The sequence below is a fragment of the Natator depressus genome, chromosome 1 (assembly GCF_965152275.1).
Source record: "Natator depressus isolate rNatDep1 chromosome 1, rNatDep2.hap1, whole genome shotgun sequence".
Classification (NCBI taxonomy): domain Eukaryota; kingdom Metazoa; phylum Chordata; order Testudines; family Cheloniidae; genus Natator; species Natator depressus.
The window spans coordinates 347,407,070-347,432,603 of record NC_134234.1 but is presented as its reverse complement, the minus strand read 5'-3'; the positions used below and the strand labels follow the sequence as shown (position 1 = coordinate 347,432,603).

At 63.1% G+C, this 25,534-nt stretch overlaps 1 protein-coding gene across 11 annotated transcripts in view; it reads left to right on the top strand.

Annotated features, from left to right (window-relative positions):
* The first annotated feature begins 182 nt into the window (after positions 1–182).
* Positions 183–25,534, top strand: part of IMPDH1 (inosine monophosphate dehydrogenase 1) — a 42,634-nt gene continuing 17,282 nt past the window's right edge. For 6 of the 11 annotated variants that reach the window (XM_074942798.1, XM_074942791.1, XM_074942797.1 and 3 more), the window contains exons 1-8: positions 433–569; positions 1,447–1,545; positions 15,743–15,791; positions 20,247–20,348; positions 20,589–20,663; positions 21,760–21,966; positions 22,312–22,399; positions 24,335–24,534. In XM_074942798.1, the coding sequence (XP_074798899.1) occupies positions 547–569; positions 1,447–1,545; positions 15,743–15,791; positions 20,247–20,348; positions 20,589–20,663; positions 21,760–21,966; positions 22,312–22,399; positions 24,335–24,534 (843 nt within the window). In that variant the 5' untranslated portion in view covers positions 433–546. Of the gene's footprint in view, positions 302–431; positions 570–870; positions 954–1,446; positions 1,546–15,742; positions 15,792–20,246; positions 20,349–20,588; positions 20,664–21,721; positions 21,967–22,311; positions 22,400–24,334; positions 24,535–25,534 lie in introns of those variants that run through there. The other 5 variants (XM_074942793.1, XM_074942792.1, XM_074942796.1 and 2 more) reach the window with 5 other exon arrangements.

Genomic DNA, 25,534 nt, shown 5'->3' with positions numbered 1-25,534 from the left:
GGCTCTGCACTGATCATACACCCTTATCCCACCACCTAGACACTTAAGAACTGCAGAGGGGAAACTGAGGCACCCCCACCCTATTCAGAGGAAACATTAAGAACAGTCCCACTTCGTCACACTGGGTGCACCGGGCAGGCGGCCGGCGCATTGCAGGACGTCCCAGCCCCTGGGCTTATCAGCGCAGGTTAGGGAGGCGAGCCCCGTGAGAAGAGGCGAGCCCAGGTGTGGCCCCTGCGCATTGCCCGGACGAGGCCTGGCCAAATGCAGCGTTTGGAGCCGCAGGGCCGCTCGGGGCTGGGTAAGGAGGGGGCTCGGGCCGGCTGCCGCTGGCCTCTCCATCCTGCGTGCCCAGGGCGGCCCCAGCGCACAGGGGCAGGCCTGGCTCCCCTCCTTGGCCGCCTGCCAGCGTGGGCCGGGCTGGTGCCTTCTCCTCCCTCCCCCCGGCCCTTCCTCCAGCCGCTTCTCCCTCCCGGGCCAGCCGCGTGGAGGGCGCCCGAGCAGCCAGCAGGCAGCGGCGGCCGCGGAGGAGCCCCGGGCCGGGCCATGGGCGAGGGGGAGCCCGCGAGGTACCGGCTCGGGCGGCGCCAGGGAGCAGGACGGTCGGGGGGCGCTGGGCGGCGCCCGCTGCTGTCGCCCCGTCCGCAGCCCCCAGCACGCGGCCAAGCCCGGCCCGGCTCCCCGGGCGCTGCACCGGGCCGGGCCCCGCTGCCGGGTCTCTGCGGGCGGAGCGCGGGGCGCCGCGGGCCGGGCGTGGCGCGGGGTCCGGCAGCGCGGGCGGGGCGGGGCGGGGTCCGTGCGCTGCGCCCTGCGCCCTGCGCCTCCCCCACGGGGCGGGCCCGGCCCTGCGTGTGCGCCGGGAGCAGCCGCCGAGCCGCGGGCCCGCCCTGCGCTCCGGCCCGGCGGGTCCCGGGCCTGCCCGCTGCGGGCTCCGCGCTTCCCCCGCCGCCAAGGTGCGTGGCGCCCCCGGCTGCAGCCCTGGCGCGGGGCCGGAGCTGGGGCGCAGGGGCTGGGGCGCGCGGGTCCCTCCGCGGGGGTCGGAGCTGGGGCGCGCGGGTCCCTCCCCGGGGGTCCCGCCCCGGGGGTCGGAGCTGGGGCGCAGGGGCTGGGGCGCGCGGGTCCCGCCCCGGGGGTCGGAGCTGGGGCGCGCGGGTCCCGCCCCGGGGGGTCGGAGCTGGGGCGCAGGGTTCCCTGCAGGCCGCCTGGGGCTGGGGCTCCCTCCCTGCAGCCCGCCGGGCCGGGTGTGGCCCTACCCCCACCCCGGGGGCGCGGCTCCCCACCCTGGCAGTGCCCCCGGGCGGTACCCAGCCCGTGCCCGTAGGAGCCAGCCTCCCTGGGCCTGGCCCCCTGCTCCCCCAGGCTTGTGGCACTGAGGCACGCTCGGTGCCCCCGGGGCTGCGGGCGGGTGCCGTGCCCATGCTAACGGTTCTGCCCCTCTCCCTGCAGCATGGCTGACTACCTGATCAGCGGGGGCACAGGCTACGTCCCTGAGGATGGCCTCACGGCCCAGCAGCTCTTTGCCATCGCCGACGGCCTCACCTACAAGTAAGTGGCTGCAGCCTCTCTCGGCGGGCGGGGGGCTGGGCACACGCTCCCCTGCGGGCAGGCCCTGGGCAGCTGGCGGCGCTGGGGCTGCTGCTGTCCAGCTTGCTCCAGGGCAGCCAGGGTGGCTCGCACACGCGGTCAGCATGTCGGACAGCTGCTGTGTGTCACAGCACGGCGCCCGCTCCCCTGCTGAGCGTTGGCCCTGCTGCAGGCTGCTCGAGCCCACTGGGAAAGGCTCCCTACGGCAGCCAAGGCCGGTATGTGCCTCACCCCGACTGGCCTCACTAGAAGTGCCTCTCCTTTCTCCCCGGCTGTCTGCCACCACCCCGCAGTGATTCCTAGGCTGGCTGCTGCCCTGCCAACAGGCCAGCTGCTCCAGCGGTCCCTTGGTCTCCGTGGTTCTGATCCCTTCTGATGCGTTTCAGCACCAGACACAAGTGAATTTTTGTCACATCACAGAAGGAAAGAGCTCTTGTGTACCAGAACATTTCTATGACTGTCGGATGTCATAACATCTTTGCTTTATTTGAAACATACCTACATGTTGGGCCTGACCTGTCCCTGTAGGCTTGTCTTCGTGATCTGAACAGTCAGATGCAGAGAGAGGTGCATGCACCCTCTTTTGGGATGTGTACATGTGCATACCCAGGCTCCAGATGTGTGTGTAAAAGCAAATATCAAATATATTGGTATAAATGATCTAATGGATACTCAGCATACAATTGATGGTGCTCTGTCAATATTTATTTATATATAAATATTTATACAAATCCTGATGTTCATAGAAATGTTTTTAAAATAAAAAAGGGGTTTGTCTAAAGCTTCCCTTGCAATATCTGCCTCTCCAACCTCATTAAGGCAACTGGAAAGTGAAACTGACTGTAAATAAACCTGAGACTGACCGGTCTAGTTCCTGTCGTGGCAAAAAGGCCAGGTGGTGTTCACGGTGAAAATTCAATTGGGTCTTTAAAAAATGTGCTGGAAACACCCCCAGAGGTGCTGGGAATTGAGCCTGCAAATACATGGTGGCTTTTAACCCAAGAGGTTCTGGAACCGGGGTCCAGCTTCCGTAGAGCGGGGGGCGCGAATGCCATTCTGCAGCACAAGCTGGTGGGCTGGGCACAGGGATCAAGGAGAGAGGGCCTCGGGCCGGGCTGGGCTGGATGATCAGACCGGTCCCTTCAGGCCTGAACGTCCATGAGCCCGACCGGGGCCCTTCGCCAGGCCGAGGTTCAGCCTATCGCTGGGTCCTCGCGGCTGGGTTAGTGCCGGCCTGTGAGCGCTGATCCTGCGGGCGGGTCTGCGTGGAGGCCCTTGCAGGGCCGCGCCCTTGGTGCCTTCCACCTTTGGCCAGGTGGGTCAGTGGCTTTGTCCTGTGGGGCGTGGGCCAGAACGACTGTGTCGCCGCCCCCCTTTGGGTGTGAGAGCTGCGGGGCAGGGGCTGTCTCCCAGCAGTGCAGCGCGGGGCGGATCTCGGGGCCTTGGCCTGAGGCAAGTAGCTGAGGCGCGACGGGGTTGCTGACTCTTCAAAGAAGCGCAGTGTTAACTTTAGAAACCGAGGGCGCTGTTGCCGTGGAAACTCCGCGCTAACAGCGCCGGCTAATCCAGTGACAGGCGCTTGGTGGTGGGAAAGGGCAGCGTTTAAACCACGGGCATCGGTCCCCGGCATGCCTCTGCAGCCTGGCTGTCCCGGTGGGCCCCGATCCTGTAATGGCAGCCGTGGGAGCAGATCCATGGGCCGGTGTGGCTCCGATTGCAGGATCGGGCCTGGGGGGGTCGTTCAGGTCTTCAGCCCGTGGACGGAGATGGTTTGGGGGTGTCGCTTTGGCTCCTTTCTGAGCAGGGGGCTCCTGGAGGGAAATGTTCCTTGGCAGGGCAGTGCCTGCCTGGGGGGACTTGGCCTTGGGGGCAAGCGTGTCCCCTTTCACTAGCACTAAGTCCCCCCCGTCCCCCCCCAAGCAGAGTCTGTGCAGTGACGGGGGCGGGGGGGCGGGCAGAATGGGACACAGGGCTCCCTGGCTGTGCTGCGAGGCCCGCCTCTCTCTGATCGATGGCGATTATTTTGCCAACTCATCCTTGTTGGCCAGGAGGTTCTGAACCCCGGGGAGGGATGGGAGGCCTGGGGTACCTTCCAGGGCAGGTAGCTGTCAGTCACGTATCCTTGTCCGACACCCTCTCTGTGATACTGGGAGTCTCTGGTGTCACAGGACCTCCTGCCCCTGATCCTTGGGGTAGATGTGACCTGGGGAGGGGGGTGGCGGCGGCGGCGGCCTATACCTGCTAGCAGCCCCTGTGCTAAGGAGGGAGATAAATGGGGTGCAGGCAGCCAGCGTGCGGGAGGGGGGCATTCCTGTGGGACACCCTGCGACCTGTCCTCATGGCAGCACCGTGCTTACGGCCATCTCTGTCTGCTTGCACCATGCTTGCCCTCCTCCAGCCTTCCCCCTGCAAACCAGCCCCCTGAGAGTGATGCCCGCCCCCCGACAGTGACAGGCTGGGTCTGGCGCTGAGCCAGCCTGCTCCGGGAAGGGTTCGGAGCCCTCTTCTCACGGGCTGAACAGTGCCATCGGCGAAAGCGGGCTGGATGCGGGCGTGGGCTCAGTCAGCCAAGGGCGGGCACCGGCTCCCCGTTCCAGGGGTCTCCCTGGGCCGAGCGGAGCCAGTCGCCCCCACGCTGTGAGGGTACCGGCTGGCAGCCTCTCTGTGAGGGGCGTGTGTGCCTGGGGTACAGTAGTACTGATCCCGTGCACAGCCCTGGAATCCGACTGGGCCCTGCAGCTGCCCCCTGTGGTGGGTTAGCCACTGGGCCGATGGGGCCCATGCCCAGGGACTCCAGCCAGTTGGGGGGCCCATGCCCAGGGACTCCAGCCAGTTGGGGGGCCCTGGAAAAATGGACATTCCCCAACCCTGCTCCCCGGCTGGAGTGCCAGGTGGGGCGGAAGGGGCTGCAGGCAGAAGGGGTGGAGAGGGGTCCCCACTTGCTCTGGCCTAGGGCCCCACAAACCCCTAATCTGCCCCGTCTGCCCCCTGGGGTGGGTAGGGGCTGCAGATGTCTGGGTGAGGGGCAGGGCTCTGCGGGGCTTGGTGGGGGCAGCGGGTTGCTCTGTGGCCTTGAGGCCATGAGCCCTGAACACCTGGCCAGGTTTGTGCAGTGGTGAGGGTCCCTAGCGCGAAGCAGTGGGGGTGTGAGTCCTCCAGGAGCACATGCCTGCCTGGACAGCGGCTGGCGGAAATAGCCAGTCCTCGTCTCCCAGGGGCAGGCACTTCGCAGGCCGCGCTGCAGGGGCAGACCCCACAGGGACGTCACAGATCTCGGGAGAAGGGATGGTGTGCAGCGAGCTGGGGGCCCGCTGGCTGCTGTCCTCCCGCACCCTTGGGTGGCTGCACTTCAGTGTGGGAGGGGTGGGTGGCAAGCCCTGGAGAAAGGTGCTGTCTGGGGAAGTGGCCGTTCTGGAGGAGAGCCCGGGCCAGCGTCTCCCTCAGCGGCAGGCTGAGCAGCCGTGGTGCTCGCCCACCGGGTGACATCCTGCCCAGCAGGAGCTGAGTCGCTTCCCACCGCCTTGCCAGCAGCATCAGCAAACAGGGGGGTTAGTCCCTGGCACCAGGCGCCCGGTCTCGATTCACCACTGCAGGGCCACGGCGCTGCCAAGTCAAGGCAAAGCTGCGGAGCGAAGGGTTCCTTCCTCTGCATGGAGACAGGGCTGGGGAGGGGGTTGGTCCCAGCCCTTCGCCTGCCCTTCCCCCTCTGCTGCAGCAAAGGGGCGCAGCCTGGGGAGGACCCTGGCCCGCCGGGGCTGTGACAGGCCGGGGTGATGCGCCACCGTGGCTCTAACAGGCATGGAAGCAGGATGCGAAATGCCGGGGGGAAGCGAGTCCTTCATCTGTATGGGGGGGTCGCTATACGGGGCAGCCTCAGGATTTCATCTCTGCATGATTGTCTCCCGCCTCCTCCTCTCTAGGCATAGGCTCTGCCCCCGCCCGCCCAGTGCCCCATGGACACAGCTGTAGCTCGAGGTGGGGCTGAGGGCACCCTGCTGTGGAACGGGGCCGTTTAGGGGCTCTGACTCTCGCTCTGCGTCAGTCCGACAGCGCCCGCAGGAGGTGGTGGGGTGCGAGGGTTCCCAGCACACTCCGGGCAGCTGCTCCCGGCGTATCTGTATCCGCGCTGGAGCTGCTGGCGTCCGTGCCGATACGAAGCCTGTTTCCACCCACAGGAGGTGGCAGGCAGGATTGCCCCCTTGGCGGGGGACCCCCATGGTCCAGTCAGAGTGGAGCTGCTGATGTGAAAGCCAGACTAGCCCCCAGCTGGCTGCTCATGCGTCTGCTGCCAGGACCAGCCCTGGGGCGCGACTGCCGCATGGAGCTGGCAGGGAAACGCTGGCTTCCCTGCCTGTGACTTGGCTTTAGCGCTGGGTCTCAAATAACCGAGCGCTGGTCCCGACAGCGCTTTCCGGGGGCCGTGCGTGAGGCTCCTGGCTCTGTTCCACCGGTCAGTGTCCTGTCGGTAGCGCTGTGTTTGCAGCATCCCTGTCGGTACCCAGCATGGGGAGACGCGGCATTGCTGGGGGAGGACCCTAGAGATCTGGAAGAGGCAGGGTGCAGCCTGCTGCCCATGGCTGGGATCCTCCTGCTCTGGCCTGTGGGGGCAGGTGCTCCCAGAGAGGGAGACACCGGTAGCTTAGATTTGTCTGGTGCAGGCTCCGACTGGCTGCCCAGGTGTGAGGAGGAACCCAGTGGGGGCCTGGAGGGGGGCGTGACGAGGTGCGGGGTTTATGGCATTGTCCGCTGAGGGGTTGCACCTTCCTCTGAGCAGCCCCACTGGCCCCTGTTGGCCGGACAGATCCTGCTGTGTGTGTCAGAGAACAGCACATGGGCAGCCCCCCGGAAGTGTCGCAGGGACCATGCTCAATCATGCATTGTTCTTGGGCAGGGAGGTTTGGAAACCCCCCCAGCTGGGGCTGTGTGGTGGGTTTGTCTCGGCCGTGGTCAGGGGCCTCCGCCGGGCCTGGCTCGGAGGAAGAAGTGGGCTGCCCTGCCGCATCCCTGTGCGGAAGCTGGGGAGGAGACCGGCTGTTTCGGAGGCGCTGAGGCCCGTCTGCGTGGCAGCTCCCTGCAGCCCAGACGGCCTGTTCCCTTCCTGCCAGGCTGCAGCTGTGAATGAAGCCGCTGTGCTGCACCATGCTGGGCGAAGGTCGATGGGCAGCTGCCTCTCTGACCCAAACCACAGCCCCACGCTGCTGGAACGGCTGCTGTCAGCCAGGCAGCCGGCTGGGGCCGTGGAGCGGCGCTGCCTGCTGCCAGGGGGCCTTGGGGGTGATGGGGAGTGTCGTGGAGTCCCCGGGCGATGCTCTGGAACTGCGCCCTACGAAGCCAGTCAGGACTCTGGGGAAGTCTCCTTTCTGTGAGCAGCCTGTCTGCAGGACACACAGCTCACACAGCTTCCACCTTCCTGGGTCTGACCTCGGAGCATTCAGCCTCCTCTGCCCCTCCGTGCGCTTCCCACAGCGAGTCCGCCCAGGCGGGGTCCTGGGGGGGCCAGAGGGTCCTGCCCCCCAACTCCGCAGTCAGACGTGACTCTCAGCCAGCCAGTAAAACAGAGGTTTATTAGACGACAGGAACGTGGTCTAACACAGAGCTTGTAGGTGCAGAGAACGGGACCCCTCAGCTGGGTCCATTTTGGGGGCAGTGAGCCAGACAACCCCGTCTGCACTTCACTCCACGTCCCTGCCAGCCCCAAACTGAAACTCCCTCCAGCCCCTCCTCCTCTGGGCTTTGTCCCTTTCCCGGGCCAGGAGGTCACCAGATTCCTTTGTTCTCCAACCCTTTAGCTCTCACCTTGCAGTGGGGAAGGGCCCAGGCCATCAGTTGCCAGGAGACAGAGTGTCGGCCATTTATGTACCCTGGCCCTTTGCTCTGCAACAATTACACCCCCTTATGCCACCCCCTAGCGACTTAAGAAATGGCTAGGGGAAACCGAGGCACCCCTACAGTATTCAGAGGAAACATTAAGAACAGTCCCACTTTGTCACAGGGAGAAAGACCCGAGCAGGTCCGGCAGGATTCCTGTGCATGCATAAAGCCAGCCTGGCCTAGCCCCCCTGTCCTCCCTGCCCTGCTGGGGCTGCCCAGCCTCCTGCCCCCCGAGGGCTCTCTGCTGGGAGAGGCTGAGCCCATCCTTCCCCAGGTGCTCTCCGGCGGGGGAGGCAGCATGGTGCAATAGGCAGAGTCCAGGGCTGGCATGCAGGAGACTGGGTTTAGTTGCTGGTTCCGGGCGAGTCGCCGAATCGCTCTGGGCCTTGGGTCGCAGCTGTGAACTGGGGGCGAATCCTTCCATTTCCCTGCCCGTTGTCTGGCTCTCGGGGCCGGGAGGTGTCCACGAGGGCTTGTCCGCACTACGGCTGCTGTGCCAGCAGAGCCCCCTAGTGGAGACGCAGCGTGAGCTACCCACCTCCCCGACCAAGGGTTACGTCTACACTGGGGGTTTAGCCGGCATAGCGACGTCGGCCGAGGGGCCGGATTCACGCTCCTAGCCGGCAGCTGTGCCGACGGAACGGTGTAGTGTAGACGCAGCGTCACTTAGGCCTTGTCTGCGTCTAAAGGGTGTACGGCTGTAGCTGTCCTGCTGGAGTGACTCCAGTGCAGTCGGCTGCACCCGTATCAAAGTGCCGGCACCAGGACAGCTGGTCCAGCGTGGAAGGGGCGTAAGTGCTCCCGTTAGAGGGCTATGGAGCTGCATCCACGGCAGGGCTTTGGCCGATCAGAATCGCGCCCCTTCCCGAGCTGTTATCCCAGGCCCCTGGCGCGTGGCTGGGCCCTCGCTCGCTGCGTGTAGCCCTCGGTGCAGTGGAGCCCTGTCCGGGAGCTGTTTGCCACTCCCAGGGCGCTGGGGCAGGGGCGTCCGCTCCCTTCGCCGGGTTGCAGGCTGACTCCTTGTGGCAGGTGTTTCAGAGCTTTTCCCCTAAGCTCTAAATCCCTGGTAATGGGAGATTTGTGGTTGATCCACGGAAGCCCTTCAGCCGCGAGGGCTCTGCCAGGTTGCCCCTCCGAAGGCTGGGTTCCAAGTGGGGCATGGTGGGAATTAATTGCAGGAAACGACTGATTTCCTAGGCCCTGAGCCTGTGGGCACTAATGGGCCGGGGGGGGGCTGGCCGCTGCCTGCTTTCTGTGCTTGTTCGGGGGGCATCCCATGGTATAAATACGTGTGGGAACTGAGAGCTCTATGGTCCTGCACACGCCATGGGGTGGGCGAGTAGGGCACGCGCTGGAGGCGGAGTTAGGGGCGTGCATGCCTGGTCACGTGCAGGTTTCGGGGGTGGAGTTTCCTGCCCTCCGCGAAGGACAGGAAGGAAGTGAAGGAAGCACCATGGCACAACCATGCAAGGAGCGGGCAGGGGCACAGCGGCACCAGCCGTCAAGCATCCAGTTCTGGGGCTGTGGGGACTGTAACATGTGAGTGGCTGGGTGTTGGGCATCCCCGTTCTCCGCCGGAAGCTTTGCCTTGCTGCTGGCTCCGCGGACCCTGTTACAGGCAGAGGAGACGGGTGGCTCTCCCTGGCGTTTGGCATCTCAAGATCTTGCTGTCCAGGAGCACATCCCCGAACCTGGGGCCGTGGGGCAGGCGGCGCTGCGGGCTGGGCAGCCAGGCAGCTGCAGTTCTGGGCGGAGGAAGACAGAATCTCGGCAGAGAAGTCCAGCGTCTGGGATTCAGCAGTCTGTGGGCTGAGCTCCCCTGGTCTGTAGGGAGGTACAGACTGGGACATGGGGGTGGGGAGCGGAAGGCACAGCCCCTGTTGGAGCTCCCAGAGCAGATGGGCATGACCCACCTGCCGGGGTCGGAAGCGCCCGGGATAGCTACATGGGGCCGTGACAATGTGTCACTAATTGGACCCGTATTTGCATTTTACACATAGCCCTGACCCAGGGAGCTGCCTTTCCCTTGGCCGGTTCCAGTCCCACCCAGAACTCTTCCTGCCCCAGCTGGCTGAGTGGCTATTCAACAGCTGCTGCGTTCCTCCCCAGAGGTGGCTGCATTTCAATGGTGGGTGAAGGAGGCCCCTGTGCGTGTGTGAATGAACAAGCTGCTCCATGTGTGGGACTCTGCTGTGCTCAGTGGGGCTCATTGTGGGTGCAGCGGGCTACTGGATACCTGGGCAGAGCAGCTTGCAGGGTGGGTTGGGGGTTCCTCAAACCCCAGAGAGTGAGTCTGAAGGGCAGAGATACAGGAGAAATCACCTGTTCCCTACCCTGCCCCGGGGCCATATTGCCTCCTCCATGGCTTGGCTCTGTCCGCTCGGCCACTGTGCTCCAGCCTTGCTGCCCATTGACGTGAGTGGCCTATGGATGGACGGCCTGGCCCTCTGGATCCTAGTCGGGCTCTGGCTGGCTCTGCGCGGCGGGGGAAGGCCCCGCCCTGCTGTGGGCGGCTGTGCACAGTGTAACTCCTCTGCAAGCCCCTCGGGGTGGGGGGCATGGACAGTCGCTTTGCTGGTTTCAGGGTAGGACCAAGCCAGTCTCTTTCCTGGGCTGCACCCGCGTCCTGGCCCGGGGCTGCTCCAGGCACTCAGCAGTGACCCCGCCGTGGTGTCAGCGGGGTCCAGCTGGTGGCTGCTGCAGTGCGCCCGGTGTGACGGGGCCGTGTGCAGCGCGGGGGGGACGGGTCCTCGGGAGCCTGGGGAGCAGAGCGTATTCCCACATGGCCGCTGGGGCTGGGCTGTGGGTTTGGGGGGAGGGCGGGCTCATGGCACGGATGTCCCCATTTACTGGAGTGGGGGCCAGTCACTCTGAGCGGGGGTGGGGGGTGAAGTCTCCCCACCCCGACCTGCACCCTTGCTGGGGTCCCTGCTTGGGCGTTGTGTGCGTGGGCAGACCCAGGTGGGCTGCAGCATGGCGTGGGGCTGGGCAACCCTCTAGAACGACTCGGCGGGAGTGACGTGCAGCTCGGCCAGGGGGGCCCTTCTCCGTAGCCCCCTCGCTCAGGAGCAGAGGGTTATTGTACCTCTGGCGTGACTGCAGCTGGAGCCCTGGGGCCCACAAGTCCAGGAGGAGGCAGGTGGAGCGGAGAGAACGTAAGAACATAAGAATGGCCAGACTGGGTCAGACCAAAGGTCCATCCAGCCCGGTATCCTGTCTACCGACAGTGGCCAATCCCAGGTGCCCCAGATGGAGGGAACCTAACAGGTAATGATCTAGTGATCTCTCTCCTGCCATCCCTCTCCACCCTCTGACAAACAGACGCTAGGGACACCATTCCTTACTCATCCTGGCCAATAGCCATTAATGGACTTAACCTCCATGAATTTATCCAGTTCTCTTTTAAACCCCGTTATAGTCCTCGCCTTCACAACCTCCTCAGGCAAGGAGTTCCACAGGTTGACTGTGCGCTGAGTGAAGAAGAACTTCCTTTTATTTGTTTTAAACCTGCTGCCCATTAATTTCATTTGGGGGCCCCTAGTTCTTATATTATGGGAACAAGTAAATAACTTTCCCTTATTCACTTTCTCCACACCACTCATGATTTTATAGACCTCTATCCTATCCCCCCTTAGTCTCCTCTTTTCCAAGCTGAAAAGTCCTCACCTCTTTAATCTCTCCTCATAGGGGACCTGTTCCAAACCCCTAATCATTTTAGTTGCCCTTCTCTGAACCTTTTCTGATGCCAGTCTATCTTTTTGGGGATGAGGGGATCCCATCTGTACGCAGTATTCAAGATGTGGGCGTACCATAGATTTATATAAGGGCAATAAGATATTCTCCGTCTTATTCTCTATCCCTTTTTTAATGATTCCTAACATCCCGTTTGCTTTTTTGACTGCCGCAGCACACTGCGTGGACGTCTTCAGAGAACTATCCACGATGACTCCAAGATCTTTCTCCTGATTAGTTGTGGCTAAATTAGCCCCCCGTCATATTGTGTGTACAGTTGCGGTTATTTTTCCCAGTGTGCATGACTTTACATTTATCCACATTAAATTTCATTTGCCATTTTGTTGCCCAATCACTTAGTTTTGTGAGATCTTTTTGAAGTTTTTTACAGTCTGCTTTGGTCTTAATTATCTTGAGCAGTTTAGTATCATCTGCAAACTTTGCCACCTTACTGTTTACCCCTTTCTCCAGATCATTTATGAATAGGTTGAATAGGATTGGTCCTAGGACTGACCCTTGGGGAACACCACTAGTTACCCCTCTCCATTCTGAAAATTTACCATTTATTCCTACCCTTTGTTCCCTGTCTTTTAACCAGGTCTCAATCCATGAAAGGATCTTCCCTCTTATCCCATGACAACTTAATTTACATAAGAGCCTTTGGTGAGGGACCTTGTCAAAGGCTTTCTGGAAATCTAAGTACACAATGTCCACTGGCTCCCCCTTGTCCACATGTTTGTTGACATCAAAGAACTCTAATAGATTAGTAAGACATGATCTCCCTTTACAGAAACCATGTTGACTTTTGTGCAACAATTTATGTTCTTCTAGGTGTCTGACAATTTTATTCTTTACTATTGTTTCAACTAATTTGCCCGGTTCTGACGTTAGACTTACCGGTCTGTAGTTGCCAGGATCACCTCTAGAGCCCTTCTTAAATATTGGCATTACATTAGCTATCTTCCAGTTATTGGGTACAGAAGCTGATTTAAAGGACAGGTTACAAACCGTAGTTAATAGTTCCACAATTTCACATTTGAGTTCTTTCAGAGCTCTTGGGCGAATGCCATCTGGGCCCGGTGACTCGTTACTGTTCAGTTTCTCAATTAATTCCAACACCTCCTCTAGTGACACTTCAATCTGTGACAATTCCTCAGATTTGTCACCTACAAAAGATGGCTCAGGTTTGGGAATCTCCCTCACATCCTCAGCGGTGAAGACTGAAGGAAAGAATTCATTTAGTTTCTCTGCGATGACTTTATCGTCTTTAAGTGCTCCTCTTGTACCTCGATCGTCCAGGGGCCCCACTGGTTGTTTAGCAGGTTTCCTGCTTCTGGTGGACTTAAAAAACATTTTGTTATTACTGTCACGGAGTTCCCGGGCGATGCTCTGGAACTGCTTCCTACGAAGCCAGTCAGGACTTTGGGGAAGTTTCCTTTCTGTGAGCAGCCTGTTTTTAGGACACACAGCTCACACAACTTTTACCTTTCTGGGTTTGACCTTGGAGTGTTTAGCATTCTTTGCCCCTTCGTGCGCTTCCCACAGCGACTCCACCCAAGCGGGGTCCTGGGGAAGCCAGAGGGTCCTGCCCCCCAACTTCATAGTTAGATGTGACTCTCAGCCAGCCAGTAAAACAGAAGGTTTATTAGACGACAGGAACATGGTTTAAAACAGAGCTTGTAGGTGCAGAGAACAGGACCCCTCAGCCGGGTCCATTTTGGGGAGCAGTGAGCCAGACAACCACGGCTGCCCTTCACTCCATGTCTCCAGCCAGCCCCAAACTGAAACTCCCTCCAGCCCCCCCTCCTCTGGGCTTTGTCCCTTTCCCGGGCCAGGAGGTCACCGGATTCCTTTGTTCTCCAACCCTTTAGCTCTCACCTTGCAGGAGGGAAGGGCCAGGCCATCAGTTGCCAGGAAACGGGGTGTCGGCCATTCTCTGTGTCCAGACCCCTGCACACACCTGCCCTCTAGGGCTCTGCAATGATCATACACCCTTACCCCACCACCTAGATACTTAAGAACTGCCTAGGGGAAACTGAGGCATCCCTACACTATTCAGAGGAAGCATTAAGAACAGTCCCGCTTCGTCACAATTACCTTTTGAGTTTTTTGGCTAGCTGTTCTTCAAACTCCTTTTTGGCTTTCTCTTATGACATTTTTACATTTAATTTGGCAGTGTTTATGCTCCTTTCTATTTACCTCACTAGGATTTGACTTCCACTTTTTAAAAGATACCTTTTTATCTCTCACTGCTTCTTCTACATGGTTGTTAAGCCACGGTGGCTCTTCTTTAGTTCTTTTACTGTGTGTTTTAATCTGGGGGATACATTTAAGTTGGGCCTCTATGATGGTGTCTTTGAAAAGTGTCCATGCGGCGTGCAGGGAGTTCACTCTAGTCACGGTACCTTTTAATTTCTGTTTAACTAACACTCCTCATTTTTGCATAGTTCCCCTTTCTGAAATGAAATGCCACCGTGCTGGGCTGCTGCGGTGTTCTGCCCACCACACGGATGTTAAATGTTGTTATATTATGGTCACTATTTCCAAGCGGTCCTGTTCTAGTTACCTCTTGGACCAGATCCTGCGCTCCACTCAGGGCGAGATCGAGAGTTGCCCACCCTCCATCCCCCCAACATGCAAGAAAAGCTCCACGGCCCACATGTGCCAAATCAGCTGCTTTTCTGCATACAGAAGCCAGGGCCGGCGTTGCAGGGTAGGAAGCAGGGCAGTTGCCTGGGGCTCCCCCACCACAGAGGCCCCCACAAAGCTACATTGCTCAGGCTTCGGCTTCGGCCCTGGGCAATGCGGCTTCTGCTTTCTGCCCTGGACCCCTGCGAGTCTAATTCTGGCCCCGCTTGGTGGACCCCCTGAAACCTGCTCACGGCCCCCGAGGGGCCCCAGACCCCTGGTTGAGAACCACTGGACTAGACAATCCCCGTCTGGTCCGGGCTCCGGGAATCTCCCGGGGGAGGGGGAGGGGGAGGGGGAGGGCTGCCGCGCCTCTGCCCTGCCAGGACCCAGTGGCACGGCGGGATCCCTGCCTGGCGGGATCCCCCACTGCACCCTCACCCACGTGGAGAGATCCCCGCGCCCCCGGGGACCCCTGTGCACTGGGGTGGGAGCAGGGTGCTGGGCTCTGGCGCTGGCCCCTGGGTGGGATCTGGGTGGCTGGAGCGGTGCCGGGTCCTAGTTTTTGGGGGGCTGGGGAGGTGTGGGCTCCCCCCGCTCTGCCCAGGCCTTGCTGTTTGCAACAGCTGCTGCTGCCTCCCCTCCTGCTGCGTCTGAGCAGGAGCCAGGCAAGCGGGGAGGAGCAGGTGCCTTCCTGTAGCCGGGGAAGGAGGAATTCAAGGGGGCTGGATGGAGCCCTGCTCCCCCCCAGGTCCCTGCCTCTAGGCTCCACACCCTGTTGACCTCCAAAGGGGCTGGGGGGGCATGCCCAGGTCCCCTCCCCCTTAGCCAATGGGGGGGCCTCTGCTCCCTCCAAGCCGTGGGGTGGCATGTCCCTGACAGAGCTTCATCCATTCTGGACAGGCTGCAGACAGGGGGCCTGCCCCCTCCCCGAGCTCGTATGCCCAGTGTGCCGGCTGGCGGCCCCGTGTGTGTCGTGGTGCCCTGCACAGGGTGCCAGCAAGGTGCCCGCCCCGTCGCCCCCGCTCCCTCCCCACCCAGCACCCCAATGGGCCCCCCCGGTGCCCCCCCCAATGGCCCTTGCGTCCCTGCCCCGTGGCTGGCGCCCATGAATGCAGCTCGCCGTAGCGGTGAGGGCTCCAGGCCGTGCCCCCCCAGGCTTGCCCACGCAGCCCTGCGGGGATGCTTGACCCCGGCGCGGGGATGCTTGACCCCGGCTCGGAGAGGCCCCCTGCAGGGAGCTAGCCCAGCAGGTGTTCGCACTGGCCCCTTGCCTGCTCCAAGCAGCTGTGGGAGCCGGGCGCCGAGCCCCACCCGGTTCACAAATAGCTCAGGATTAGCAGCTCAGCCGGGCCTGTAATCCCGCCTGCTTGCAGCCGTCCTGCTGTGCCAGCCCAGGGCTTCCTAGCCCGGCTGGCTGGCTTCCCAGGGGCCCGGCCCCTCTTACGCCCTGCCTTTATGCCGGCCTCGGGCTGGCCTGAAAGGGGGCAGGGTCCTGGTACCAGCCCGGCCCACGCAGTCACCCCCTCGCTGGCCCCACTCTCTTCTCTGCCCTTTCCTAGGATTTGTCTTCCAGTAGCCCTAGGGGTTAGGGCAGGCGGGGGCCGGCTCAGACGGGGGTTGGGCTGGGCAGGGTGTCGGCTCTGATGGGGGGTTGGGCCATGCATGGCGCCGGCTCTAACAGGAGCAGGCAGACATGGGATGGGAGCTTTTCCCTGCCCGCCAGTCCCCTGCCCTCCTGCAAAGCCACCTGGGGCCGGGCTGCGATGAGTGCCACGGCCCCGTGCCACGGGGGGGGGCTTGTGGGGAGCCCAGCCTGCCCTCTCTGCGCAGCTGTGGCCGTGCGTGCGCCAGGCTCCGGGGGCGGGGGGTCCCTGTGGGGCACAGGGCTGCCCTCATGTAATGCTCTCCCCCTCTCTTTCTGCAGCGACTTCCTGATCCTCCCAGGCTTCATCGATTTCACGGCGGACGAGGTGGTGAGTCCAGCCCCTAGGGCGCTCGCCGGGGTGTCCCCTGGGCCCGGCGCTGCCAGCCCCCTGCACCCTGGGGTGGGCAGTGCCGTGCTGCCAGGCACGGGGCCAGGGCAGCACCAGAGCTGGGGGGTGTTAACACTGAGCCACCGTCCCCCATAGGCAGGCCCCTCCGCCATCCGCTCACGCTCCTTCTAGGTCTAGGGTGTCCCATTGGGGGTGGGACATTGGGCTGGAGTGCAGACCCCCCAACCCCCCGTCTGCCTGGGAGCAGCATCCCCGGGGCCCATCAGGGATGGTGTGGGGTTGAGCTGCAGGAGGGGAGACCGGGGAAGTGGTGTCCCCACCATGGGGCCTACAGGACAGCCTGGGGGCCCGGGATGAGCCCGCTGGGGTTCCCTACACGGCCGTGGGTCTGGGCTCTGCGCTGCATGGGTGATGCATTTGCCCCGTCATCCAGCACCCCGGCCGGCGTCTCCCTGACCCCGGAAACGTGCACAACATGCAGTGCCGGTGCCTGGGGGTGCAGAGGCTGGGGGGACGGGCAGATGCTGTGCCAGCTCGCGGCACTCCCTGGCAGGGAGCTGTGCTGAAATGGGGCCGGTGCCCAGTGTGGGGAGCTGGCCCGGGGCTGGGATCTGAGCAGGGAGCGGCGCTGAAATGGGGCCGGTGCCCTGTGTGGGGAGCTGGCCCGGGGCTGGGATCTGAGCAGGGAGCGGCGCTGAAATGGGGCCGGTGCCCTGTGTGGGGAGCTGGCCCGGGGCTGGGATCTGAGCAGGGAGTGGCGCTGAAATGGGGCCGGTGCCCAGTGTGGGGAGCTGGCCCGGGGCTGGGATCTGAGCAGGGAGCGGCGCTGAAATGGGGCCGGTGCCCAGTGTGGGGAGCTGGCCCGGGGCTGGGATCTGAGCAGGGAGCGGCGCTGAAATGGGGCCGGTGCCTGTGTGGGGAGCTGGCCCGGGGCTGGGATCTGAGCAGGGAGCTGTGCTGAAGCCTGGCACAGGTGCGGGGAAGCTCCCGGCCCTGCACGGTCTGGGCCTGGCCTGCGCGTTGCTAGGGCTCCCCGGAGCCCTGGGGCCTGTGGCTCCGCCGTGCTTGGGGTGGGGGCGCTGTGCTCCGGCGCAGCCAGTAACGGCTCTAACCACCTGCCTGCACCGGCAGCCTCTCTGGCTTCCCGCGCTCGGGGCTGGCCATGCTAGGCTGTCCTCGTGTCCCTCACCCAGCTGCAGTGGAATTAGCGAGTGGGAGCTGGTGAAGCAGATGGGTCAGTTATGTGCCCGCGAGCGCGGGGACTCAGCTGGAGATCCAGAGCCTTGGGGAGCCACGTCTGTTCTGAATCCGATTGGGAGGGAGGGGGCTGTAGTGGTTAGAGCAGGGGCCTGGGAGCCAGGACTCCTGGTTTCTACCCTGGCCCTGTCACAGACTCCCTGTGTGTCTCGGAGCGAGTCCCTTCCTCCATCTAGGCCCCCATGCCCCCTGACAGTGGTGACCCCCCCTGGGCTGATGTGACGCCTGGCTGGCAGTAGCCCCTCGGCTGGCAGCCGTGCAGAGTTGAACTGCGGAGCCCTGTGTGGGGAGCCCTAGAAGGGGCGAGTCCAGGACCCTTAACCCCAGAGCGCAGAGTCAGGTCTCTGCAGCCTATGGCTCGAGCCCTGTGACCAGTGACTGCTGCTAGCCAGCTCTCCGGGGCCACCAGGGCTGGACCATAGCCTGGTCCCCTCGTCAGTCTGACCATAATCCCCTCCAATACACATGGGGTGGGGAGTGGCAGGCACCCCTCTTCCCGCACAGGCCACTGCCATGCAGGCAAACCCATGGTGCAGCCACAGGCCAGGTGCTGGGACCCAGTTAGCATGCAGCTCGGCCAGACATCGTCCACCCGGTGCAGATCCCAAGCTTCCCCCCTCGCCCGCCCGCCCATGCAGGGTGTTTCCGGGCAGCTCGTGGGGCAAGCGGGGGGGCCGTGTCTGATGGCCCCCGTCCTGTAGCGAGCTGCAGCGTTGCGTGCTGGGATCTGGAGTCCCTGCAGGTGACACGTGGGCCTGTGACGAAGTGGGAGTGTTCTTAATGTTTCCTCTGAATAGTGTGGGGGTGCCTCAGTTTCCCCTAGGCAGTTCTTAAGTATCTAGGGGGTGGGGTAAGGGTGTATGATCACTGCAGAGCCCTAGAGGGCAGGTGTGTGCAGGGGTCTGGACACAGAGAATGGCCGACACCCTGTTTCCTGGCACCTGATGGCCTGGGCCCTTCCCCCCTGCAAGGTGAGAGCTAAAGGGTTGGAGAACAAAGGAATCAGGTGCCCTCCTGGCCCCGGGAAAGGGACAAAGCCCAGAGGAGGGGTGGGCTGGAGGGAGTTTCAGTTTGGGGCTGGCTGGGACATGGAGTGAAGGGCAGACGTGGTTGTCTGGCTCACTGCCCCCCAAAATGGACCCAGCTGAGGGGTCCTGTTCTCTGCACCTACAAGCTCTGTGTTAGACCATGTTCCTGTCGTCTAATAAACCTCTGTTTTACTGGCTGGCTGAGAGTCCCGTCCGACTGCGGAGTTGGGGGGCAGGACCCTCTGGCTTCCCCAGGACTCCGCCTGGGTGGACTCGCTGTGGGAAGCGCATGGAGGGGCAGAGGATGCCGAATGCTCCGAGGTCAGACCCAGGAGGGTGGAAGCTGTGTGAGCTGTGTGTCCTGCAGACAGGCTGCTCCCAGAGAGGAGACTTCCCCAGAGTCCTGACTGGCTTCATGGGGAGCAGTTTCAGAGCATCCCCCAGGGACTCCATGACAGGGCCCCGTTGGTCTGGCTGGCTGGGGTGAGCCCCCTGAGCTGGGTCCCCCTGGGTGTGTCCGAGCCTGGCTGGGCCCCATGCCCCATTTCCTCTGCAGAGCCAGGCCGCAGCTCCCAGCTGGGAATCTAGCTCTGCAAAGAGCAACATTTCAGGGCTAATCAGGTTCCCGGCTGGGCTGGGCTCTGGTGAAGGTTAGGCCTGGGGGCTGGGAGGGGAGCAAACATGCCCAGGTTGGGAGCAGGGATGGGAAGGTCAGCTGGGGCGGGGGAGAGCCAGCCTCCATGAGCTCTCCTGGCATGGGACGTGGGGTGGCTGGCAGATGCCTCATCTGAGCTCCCCCAGGGCAGGGCGTGGGGCCCAGTGCGCTCTGAGCTCTCCTGGGGTGGGGGTCAGGGCCCAGTGTGCTCTGAGCTCTCCTGGCTTGGGGGGTAGAGTCGGGGCCCGGTGCGCTCTGAGCTCTAGGGCCAGGACCCTGTGCACATGGGACGTGCTTGTATGAGCCACCAGGCTGCATGGGCCCCTCCAGCAGCCTCCCTCATGGGTGGCAGACTGGAGCAGCCGGGTTCCCTTGTGGCTCGGGCAGTGGGGTGGGACCCAGGAGCTCTGGGGTCTAGTCTTGGCACTGCCCCCGTGTTGTCTGTGCCATGTCCCCTCAGCCTGCGCGCTGCGGTGTGCCCACAGGGAAGGGCCAGCTTGGCACAGTGCCCATGGTGGGCACTGCCCAGTTTCGCAACTGGCACCTCCGCACCTCCGTGGGGTGCATGACAGGGTTGGGCGTGGCCGCCAGTCCCATGTGCCCTCGGGTGCTGTGTCCATCACAGGCCCCTGCCGTGATGCCACTCCCCGGCCAGCTCCCTGCGGCGTCGCCTGGGTCCGTGGGCTGGCACAGGGCGGCCGACGCTGAGTAGTGCCCAGTGCCTGGCTGGGAGGAGGCATGGAAAGGCCCTTCACTGGGGAGCTCAGCACTGGGGGCTCCGGTTGTAGGGCAGGGCTTGAGCTGTCTCTGGGCCGCTCAGTTTGAGAGGGATGGGCTGTGGGGGGCCGGGAGTCCCGCCGAGCCAGCCGGGTGAGCCTAGGGGTAGTGAAGAAATACAGCAGCTGGCCCTGTGGGGGGAACGTGAGTGGCCGCATGCTGGGGCCTGCAGAGAAGGAGCCGTGGGGTGGGTGGGAGTGTGGCCTCCTGAGTATGTGGGGCAGGAGCTGGAGGAGGGCTGGGACCCCCTGTGGGGTTGAGCACGGAGCCCCTGGGCAGGGGCAGGCTTGGGGCAGGCCTGCGTCCTAAGGGAGCCGTGTGAGCGGTGTCTGGCCCCCCCAGCATCGTGGCTCTGATGTTGGCCAGCGCTGGGCAATTCCTTGGCAGCCAGGACCCCCGTAATCCGCGGGCGCGGGGGTCCTGCCCTCTGACAGTATAGCTCCAGGCACCTGTCGGGCCCTATCTAGGTGATAACGCTTGGCGAGCCACGGGCACTAGGGTGGGGGCATCTCCCCTGTCCTACGCCCTGCTGCCCCGGCCGGGGAGGAAGCACCTGGCCTAGCCAAGCCTTGCCTAGGGCATCTCCTGGCATCGGGCATGGCTGCTGGGCAGCCCTGGGCTAGGGTTGGTGCTGGGTTCACGGGTCTGTGCTCCCCTCCACCCCCGGAGGGTTAATGGGGGGGGGGGGCTGAGGGGCTCACGGCTCTGTACCCCCAGGACCTGACCTCGGCGCTGACCCGCAAGATCACCCTGAAGACGCCGCTCATCTCGTCGCCCATGGACACCGTCACCGAGTCAGACATGGCGATCGCCATGGCGGTAAGAGTGGGGCGGGAGGGGTCCAGCCTGTCCGGGGCAGGGGCTCCACAGCTCTGATGTTCCCATCCCCAAGCCTCTCGCTGGAGACCGGCCCCAGCCCTGAGCGTCGGGCAGCTGGGCTGGGCGCCTCGTGAGCACCTTTCCCCTGCGCTGCCCCGGAGAGGCCGTGCCCTGCCCCCACCACGGGGCACCCCGTTGCTCCATGGGGCCGGCAGAGGCTGACCCGTTCTCTCCCCGCAGCTGATGGGCGGCATCGGGATCATCCACCACAACTGCACCCCGGAGTTCCAGGCCAACGAGGTGCGCAAGGTCAAGGCAAGTACCAGCCGCGCCCTGGGGCAACCCTGGCACCAGGAGACTGGCTTGGGTCAGACATGGGGGGGCCAGTCTGCTCTGCCCCTCCTCAGCCATTTTCATCTCTCAGGACCCTGGTCCTTTGCGGCCCCACCCCACCCCAGTGTCCGCGGCATGGTGCCCCCACGGAGCCGTTCCCGGCAGACGCCTGTGCTGGGCCTTGGCATACGGCTCTGACGGGCTTCCCAGCCCCATGTAGGTTAACACCCTGAGAGGGGATCTGAGCCGCATGGAGACACCCGGTGCTGCCCCCCTTGGGCCTGCCAGGCGGTTCCCAGAGCCCCAGGGCGTCCGGGTGGCTGTGGAGGGAGAGATTTGCCCCGTCTGCTCGGTGTCCTGGTACCAGCAGGGCTGGGGATGGAGCCGCGAGCTCCTGGCACCCCGCTGCCGGTGTGCACGCCATGGGGAGCACCAGGCTGAGTCAGGGGTGAGGTGTCGCCCCCCAGGGATCGTGGGGCAGTACCAAGGCCAGTGCGCATGTGCACACATGCACCCCTTGGGGAGCGCGGGGGCAGGGTGGGGCGCTGTGGGGTCGGGTCTCTGGAGAGCAGGGCTGTGGGGGTCAGTGGGGAGATTGGTGTCCCTGGGGAGCGTGGGGGAGGGTAGGGCACTGTGGGGAGAGGGGCGCCCCCCGGGGAGTGTGGGGCAGAGTGGGGCACTGTGGGGGTCAGTGGGGAGAGGGGTGCTCCCCGGGGAGCGTGGGGCAGAGTGGGGCACTGTGGGGGTCAGTGGGGAGAGGGGCGCTCCCCGGGGAGTGTGGGGCAGAGTGGGGCACTGTGGGGGTCAGTGGGGAGAGGGGTGCTCCCCGGGGAGCGTGGGGCAGAGTGGGGCACTGTGGGGGTCAGTGGGGAGAGGGGCGCTCCCCGGGGAGTGTGGGGCAGAGTGGGGCGCTGTGGGGGTCAGTGGGGAGAGGGGCGCCCCCCGGGGAGTGTGGGGCGCTGTGGGGGTCAGTGGGGAGTGTGGGGCAGTTGTGGGGTCGGCGGGCGCTTGCGGGAGGCTAACCCTGCTCTGTGCTGCAGGCGCCCGGCTGGTGACTCCCCCTCTCCCTCCCCTGCAGAAATTTGAGCAGGGCTTCATCACGGACCCGGTGGTGATGAGCCCCACACACAGCGTGGGGGACGTCTTTGAGGCCAAGCTGCGCCACGGCTTCTCGGGCATCCCCATCACCGAGACGGGCAAGATGGGCAGCAAGCTGGTGGGCATTGTCACCTCGCGGGACATCGACTTCCTCACCGAGAAGGACTACGCCACCTACCTCAGCGAGGTACTGCCCGCCCGCCCGCCCGCCCGCGGGACTCCTGGGGACCTGCCCCTGACACAGCCGCCCCTGCGGTCCGGGCTGCGTCTCGCGGCAGCCTGCCCCCCGTCCAGCGCGGCGGGGGTGGAATTCGCTGCCCTCTGGTAGCTCATCCCCCTGGACATGGCAGCTGCGATGCCAGGCACCCAGTTCTGTGGGTTGGGAGGCGCACAGGCACGGGTGCCCGCAAGGGGGCGGGGCAATGGGGCAGGGCTTTTGGGGAGAGGGGGCAGGCACCAGGGTGGAGGGATGGGGCTGTTGGGGGGGGGGCGTGGCACTGGTTGCGCTCCCATGTGCCGTTTGGCCCCGCAGGTGATGACGAAGCGCAATGACCTGGTGGTGGCGCCCGCCGGGGTCACCCTGAAGGAGGCCAACGAGATTCTGCAGCGCAGCAAGAAAGGTACCAGGGGCCTCACGCTGCCCGCCCTGCCCTGGGCACGGGAGAGAACTGGCCCGCAGCCCCTGCTAGCCCGGCCCTGGGCTCCCCGCACACCCCGCTGCGCCGGTGCCCCTCGCTCCCCACCCGCAGCCCCCCGCTAGCCCCGCCTTGGGCTCTGTGAGCTGTCTGGGGGGAAAGCAGAGGAGAGACTGAGACGCTTCCAAGCCCATTACAGGTTCTTTGCTGCCCCAGGGCTGGTGCCCTCTGTGCCCGGGCAGGAGGCCAAGTGTCACCCCCCCATGCCTGACTAATCTAATCGCCTTCTACGATGAGATTAATGGTTCTGTGGATGAAGGGAAAGCGGTGGATGTATTGTTTCTTGACTTTAGCAAAGCTTTTGACACGGTCTCCCACAGTATTCTTGTCAGCAAGTTAAGGAAGTATGGGCTAGATGAATGCACTATAAGGTGGGTAGAAAGCTGGCTAGATTGTCGGGCTCAACGGGTAGTGATAAATGGCTCCATGTCTAGTTGGCAGCCGGTGTCAAGTGGAGTGCCCCAGGGGTCGGTCCTGGGGCCGGTTTTGTTCAATATCTTCATAAATGATCTGGAGAATGGTGTGGATTGCACCCTCAGCAAATTTGCGGATGATACTAAACTAGGAGGAGTGGTAGATATGGTGGCAGGTAGGGATAGGATACAGATGGACCTAGACAAACTGGAGGATTGGGCCAAAAGAAATCTGATGAGGTTCAACAAGGATCAGTGCAAGAATCCAATGCACCGCTACAGACTAGGGACCGAGTGGCTCGGCAGCAGTTCTGCGGAAAAGGGCCTAGGGGTGACAGTGGATGAGAAGCTGGATATGAGTCAGCAGTGTGCCCTTGTTGCCAAGAAGGCCAATGGCATTTTGGGATGTATACGTAGGGGCATTGCCAGCAGATCGAGGGACGTGGTCGTCCCCCTCTATTCGACATTGGTGAGGCCTCATCTGGAGTACTGTGTCCAGTTTTGGGCCCCACACTACAAGAAGGATGTGGAAAAATTGGAGAGAGTCCAGCGAAGGGCAACAAAAATGATTAGGGGTCTGGAACACACGACTTATGAGGAGAGGCTGAGGGAACTGGGGTTATTTAGTCTGCAGAAGAGAAGAATGAGGGGGGATTTGATCGCTGCTTTCAACTACCTGAGAGGGGGTTCCAAAGAGGATGGATCTAGACTATTCTCAGTGGTAGAAGAGGACAGGACGAGGAGTAATGGTCTCAAGTTGCAGTGGGGGAGGTTTAGGTTGGATATTAGGAAAAACTCTTTCACTAAGAGGGTGGTGAAACACTGGAATGCGTTACCTAGGGAGGTGGTAGAATCTCCTTCCTTGGAAGTTTTTAAGGTCAGGCTTGACAAAGCCCTGGCTGGGATGATTTAGTTGGGGATTGGTCCTGCTTTGAGCAGGGGGTTGGACTAGAACCTCCTGAGGTCCCTTCCAACCCTGATATTCTATGATTCTATGATCCCCCCATGCTCTTTAACCGGGGCTCCCTCCCCTTGCTGACTCTGCGGATAGTTCTCCGGGGCTTGGAGTAGAGGGAGCCGTGATGGTGGTGCCAGAGCCTGGGCGCTGGAGTGGACTGGGGCGTGTGGGGCAGCCCGTGCTCGTAGGGGGTCAGCCCCACGTGCTCAGAGTGGCTCGGTGGGCAGGGCGGTGTGGCCGAGCTTGCAGCGTCACTAGCAGCTGATGTTCGAGGAGGGGGCTGCCGGGGCGGGGCGCTGAGCCGGGGGGCGGGGCGCTGAGCCGGGCTGCGGGCACTGGCTTGTCTCTGGGCAGGTCTCAGGTGGGCTGAGCTGGGGAACGGGGCCATTGGCCACGGCCCCACGGTGGAGCCGGCCCCACTGCGCGTGCGGCTGTGGTTGCGGGGCTCTGCCAGGTGCCCCCCTCACCGCTGTGCCCTCCCCGCGCCAGGGAAGCTGCCCATCGTGAACGACAGCGACGAGCTGGTGGCTATCATCGCCCGCACGGACCTGAAGAAGAACCGCGACTACCCGCTGGCCTCCAAGGACTCGCGCAAGCAGCTGCTGTGTGGGGCGGCCATCGGCACCCGCGAGGACGACAAGTACCGGCTCGACCTGCTCACGCAGGCCGGCGTCGACGTGGTGGTGCTGGTGGGTACCGGGCTCGGGGGGCTCCCTGCTGCCCCCGCCCAGCAGCCTCCCTGACCCCCGGCACAGCAAGGGTTAAGGCCCTGAGACCCTTGCCCAGCCAAGCCAGACGCTTGGCAACTCCTCACCGGGGTCAGATGACCCCCACCCCGCCCCAGATTGGATCATCTGGTGGGCCTGGTGTCTGCCACCCTGGGTCAGATGCTCCCTCCTGTCAGACCTCTTAAACTCCTTGTCTGCCGCCCCAGCCAGAGCAGGGCGGCTGGTCCTTGGAGCAGGGTGCGTGTGGGGATCTCGAATGTGGGGCCAGCCTCCAAGCCTGAGGAGCTGGATTGGTCCCGCACCATTGCAAGCACATGCTCGCCGGGATACCAGTGCCACGGAGTCCCCGGGCGATGCTCTGGAACTGCTCCCCATGAAGCCAGGCAGGACTCTGGGGCAGTCTCCTCTCTGGGAGCAGCCTGTCTGCAGGACACACAGCTCACCCAGCTTCCACCTTCCTGGGTCTGACCTCGGAGCATTCAGCCTCCTCTGCCCCTCCGTGCGCTTCCCACCGCGAGTCCGCCCAGGCGGGGTGCTGGGGAAGCCAGAGGGTCCTGCCCCCCAACTCCGCAGTCAGACGTGACTCTCTGCCAGCCAGTAAAACAGAAGGTTTATTAGACGACAGGAACATGGTCTAAAACAGAGCTTGTAGGTGCAGAGAACAGGACCCCTCAGCTGGGTCCATTTTGGGGGGCAGTGAGCCAGACAACCACGTCTGCACGTCACTCCTCGTCCCCAGCCAGCCCCAAACTGAAACTCTGTCCAGCCCCTCCTCCTCTGGGCTTTGTCCCTTTCCCGGGCCAGGAGGGCACCTGATTCCTTTGTTCTCCAACCCTTTAGCTCTCACCTTGCAGGGGGAAAGTACCAGGCCATCAGTTGCCAGGAAACGGTGTCGGCCATTTATGTACCCTGGCCCTTTGCTCTGCAACAATTACACCCCCTTACCCGGTTTCAGAGTAAC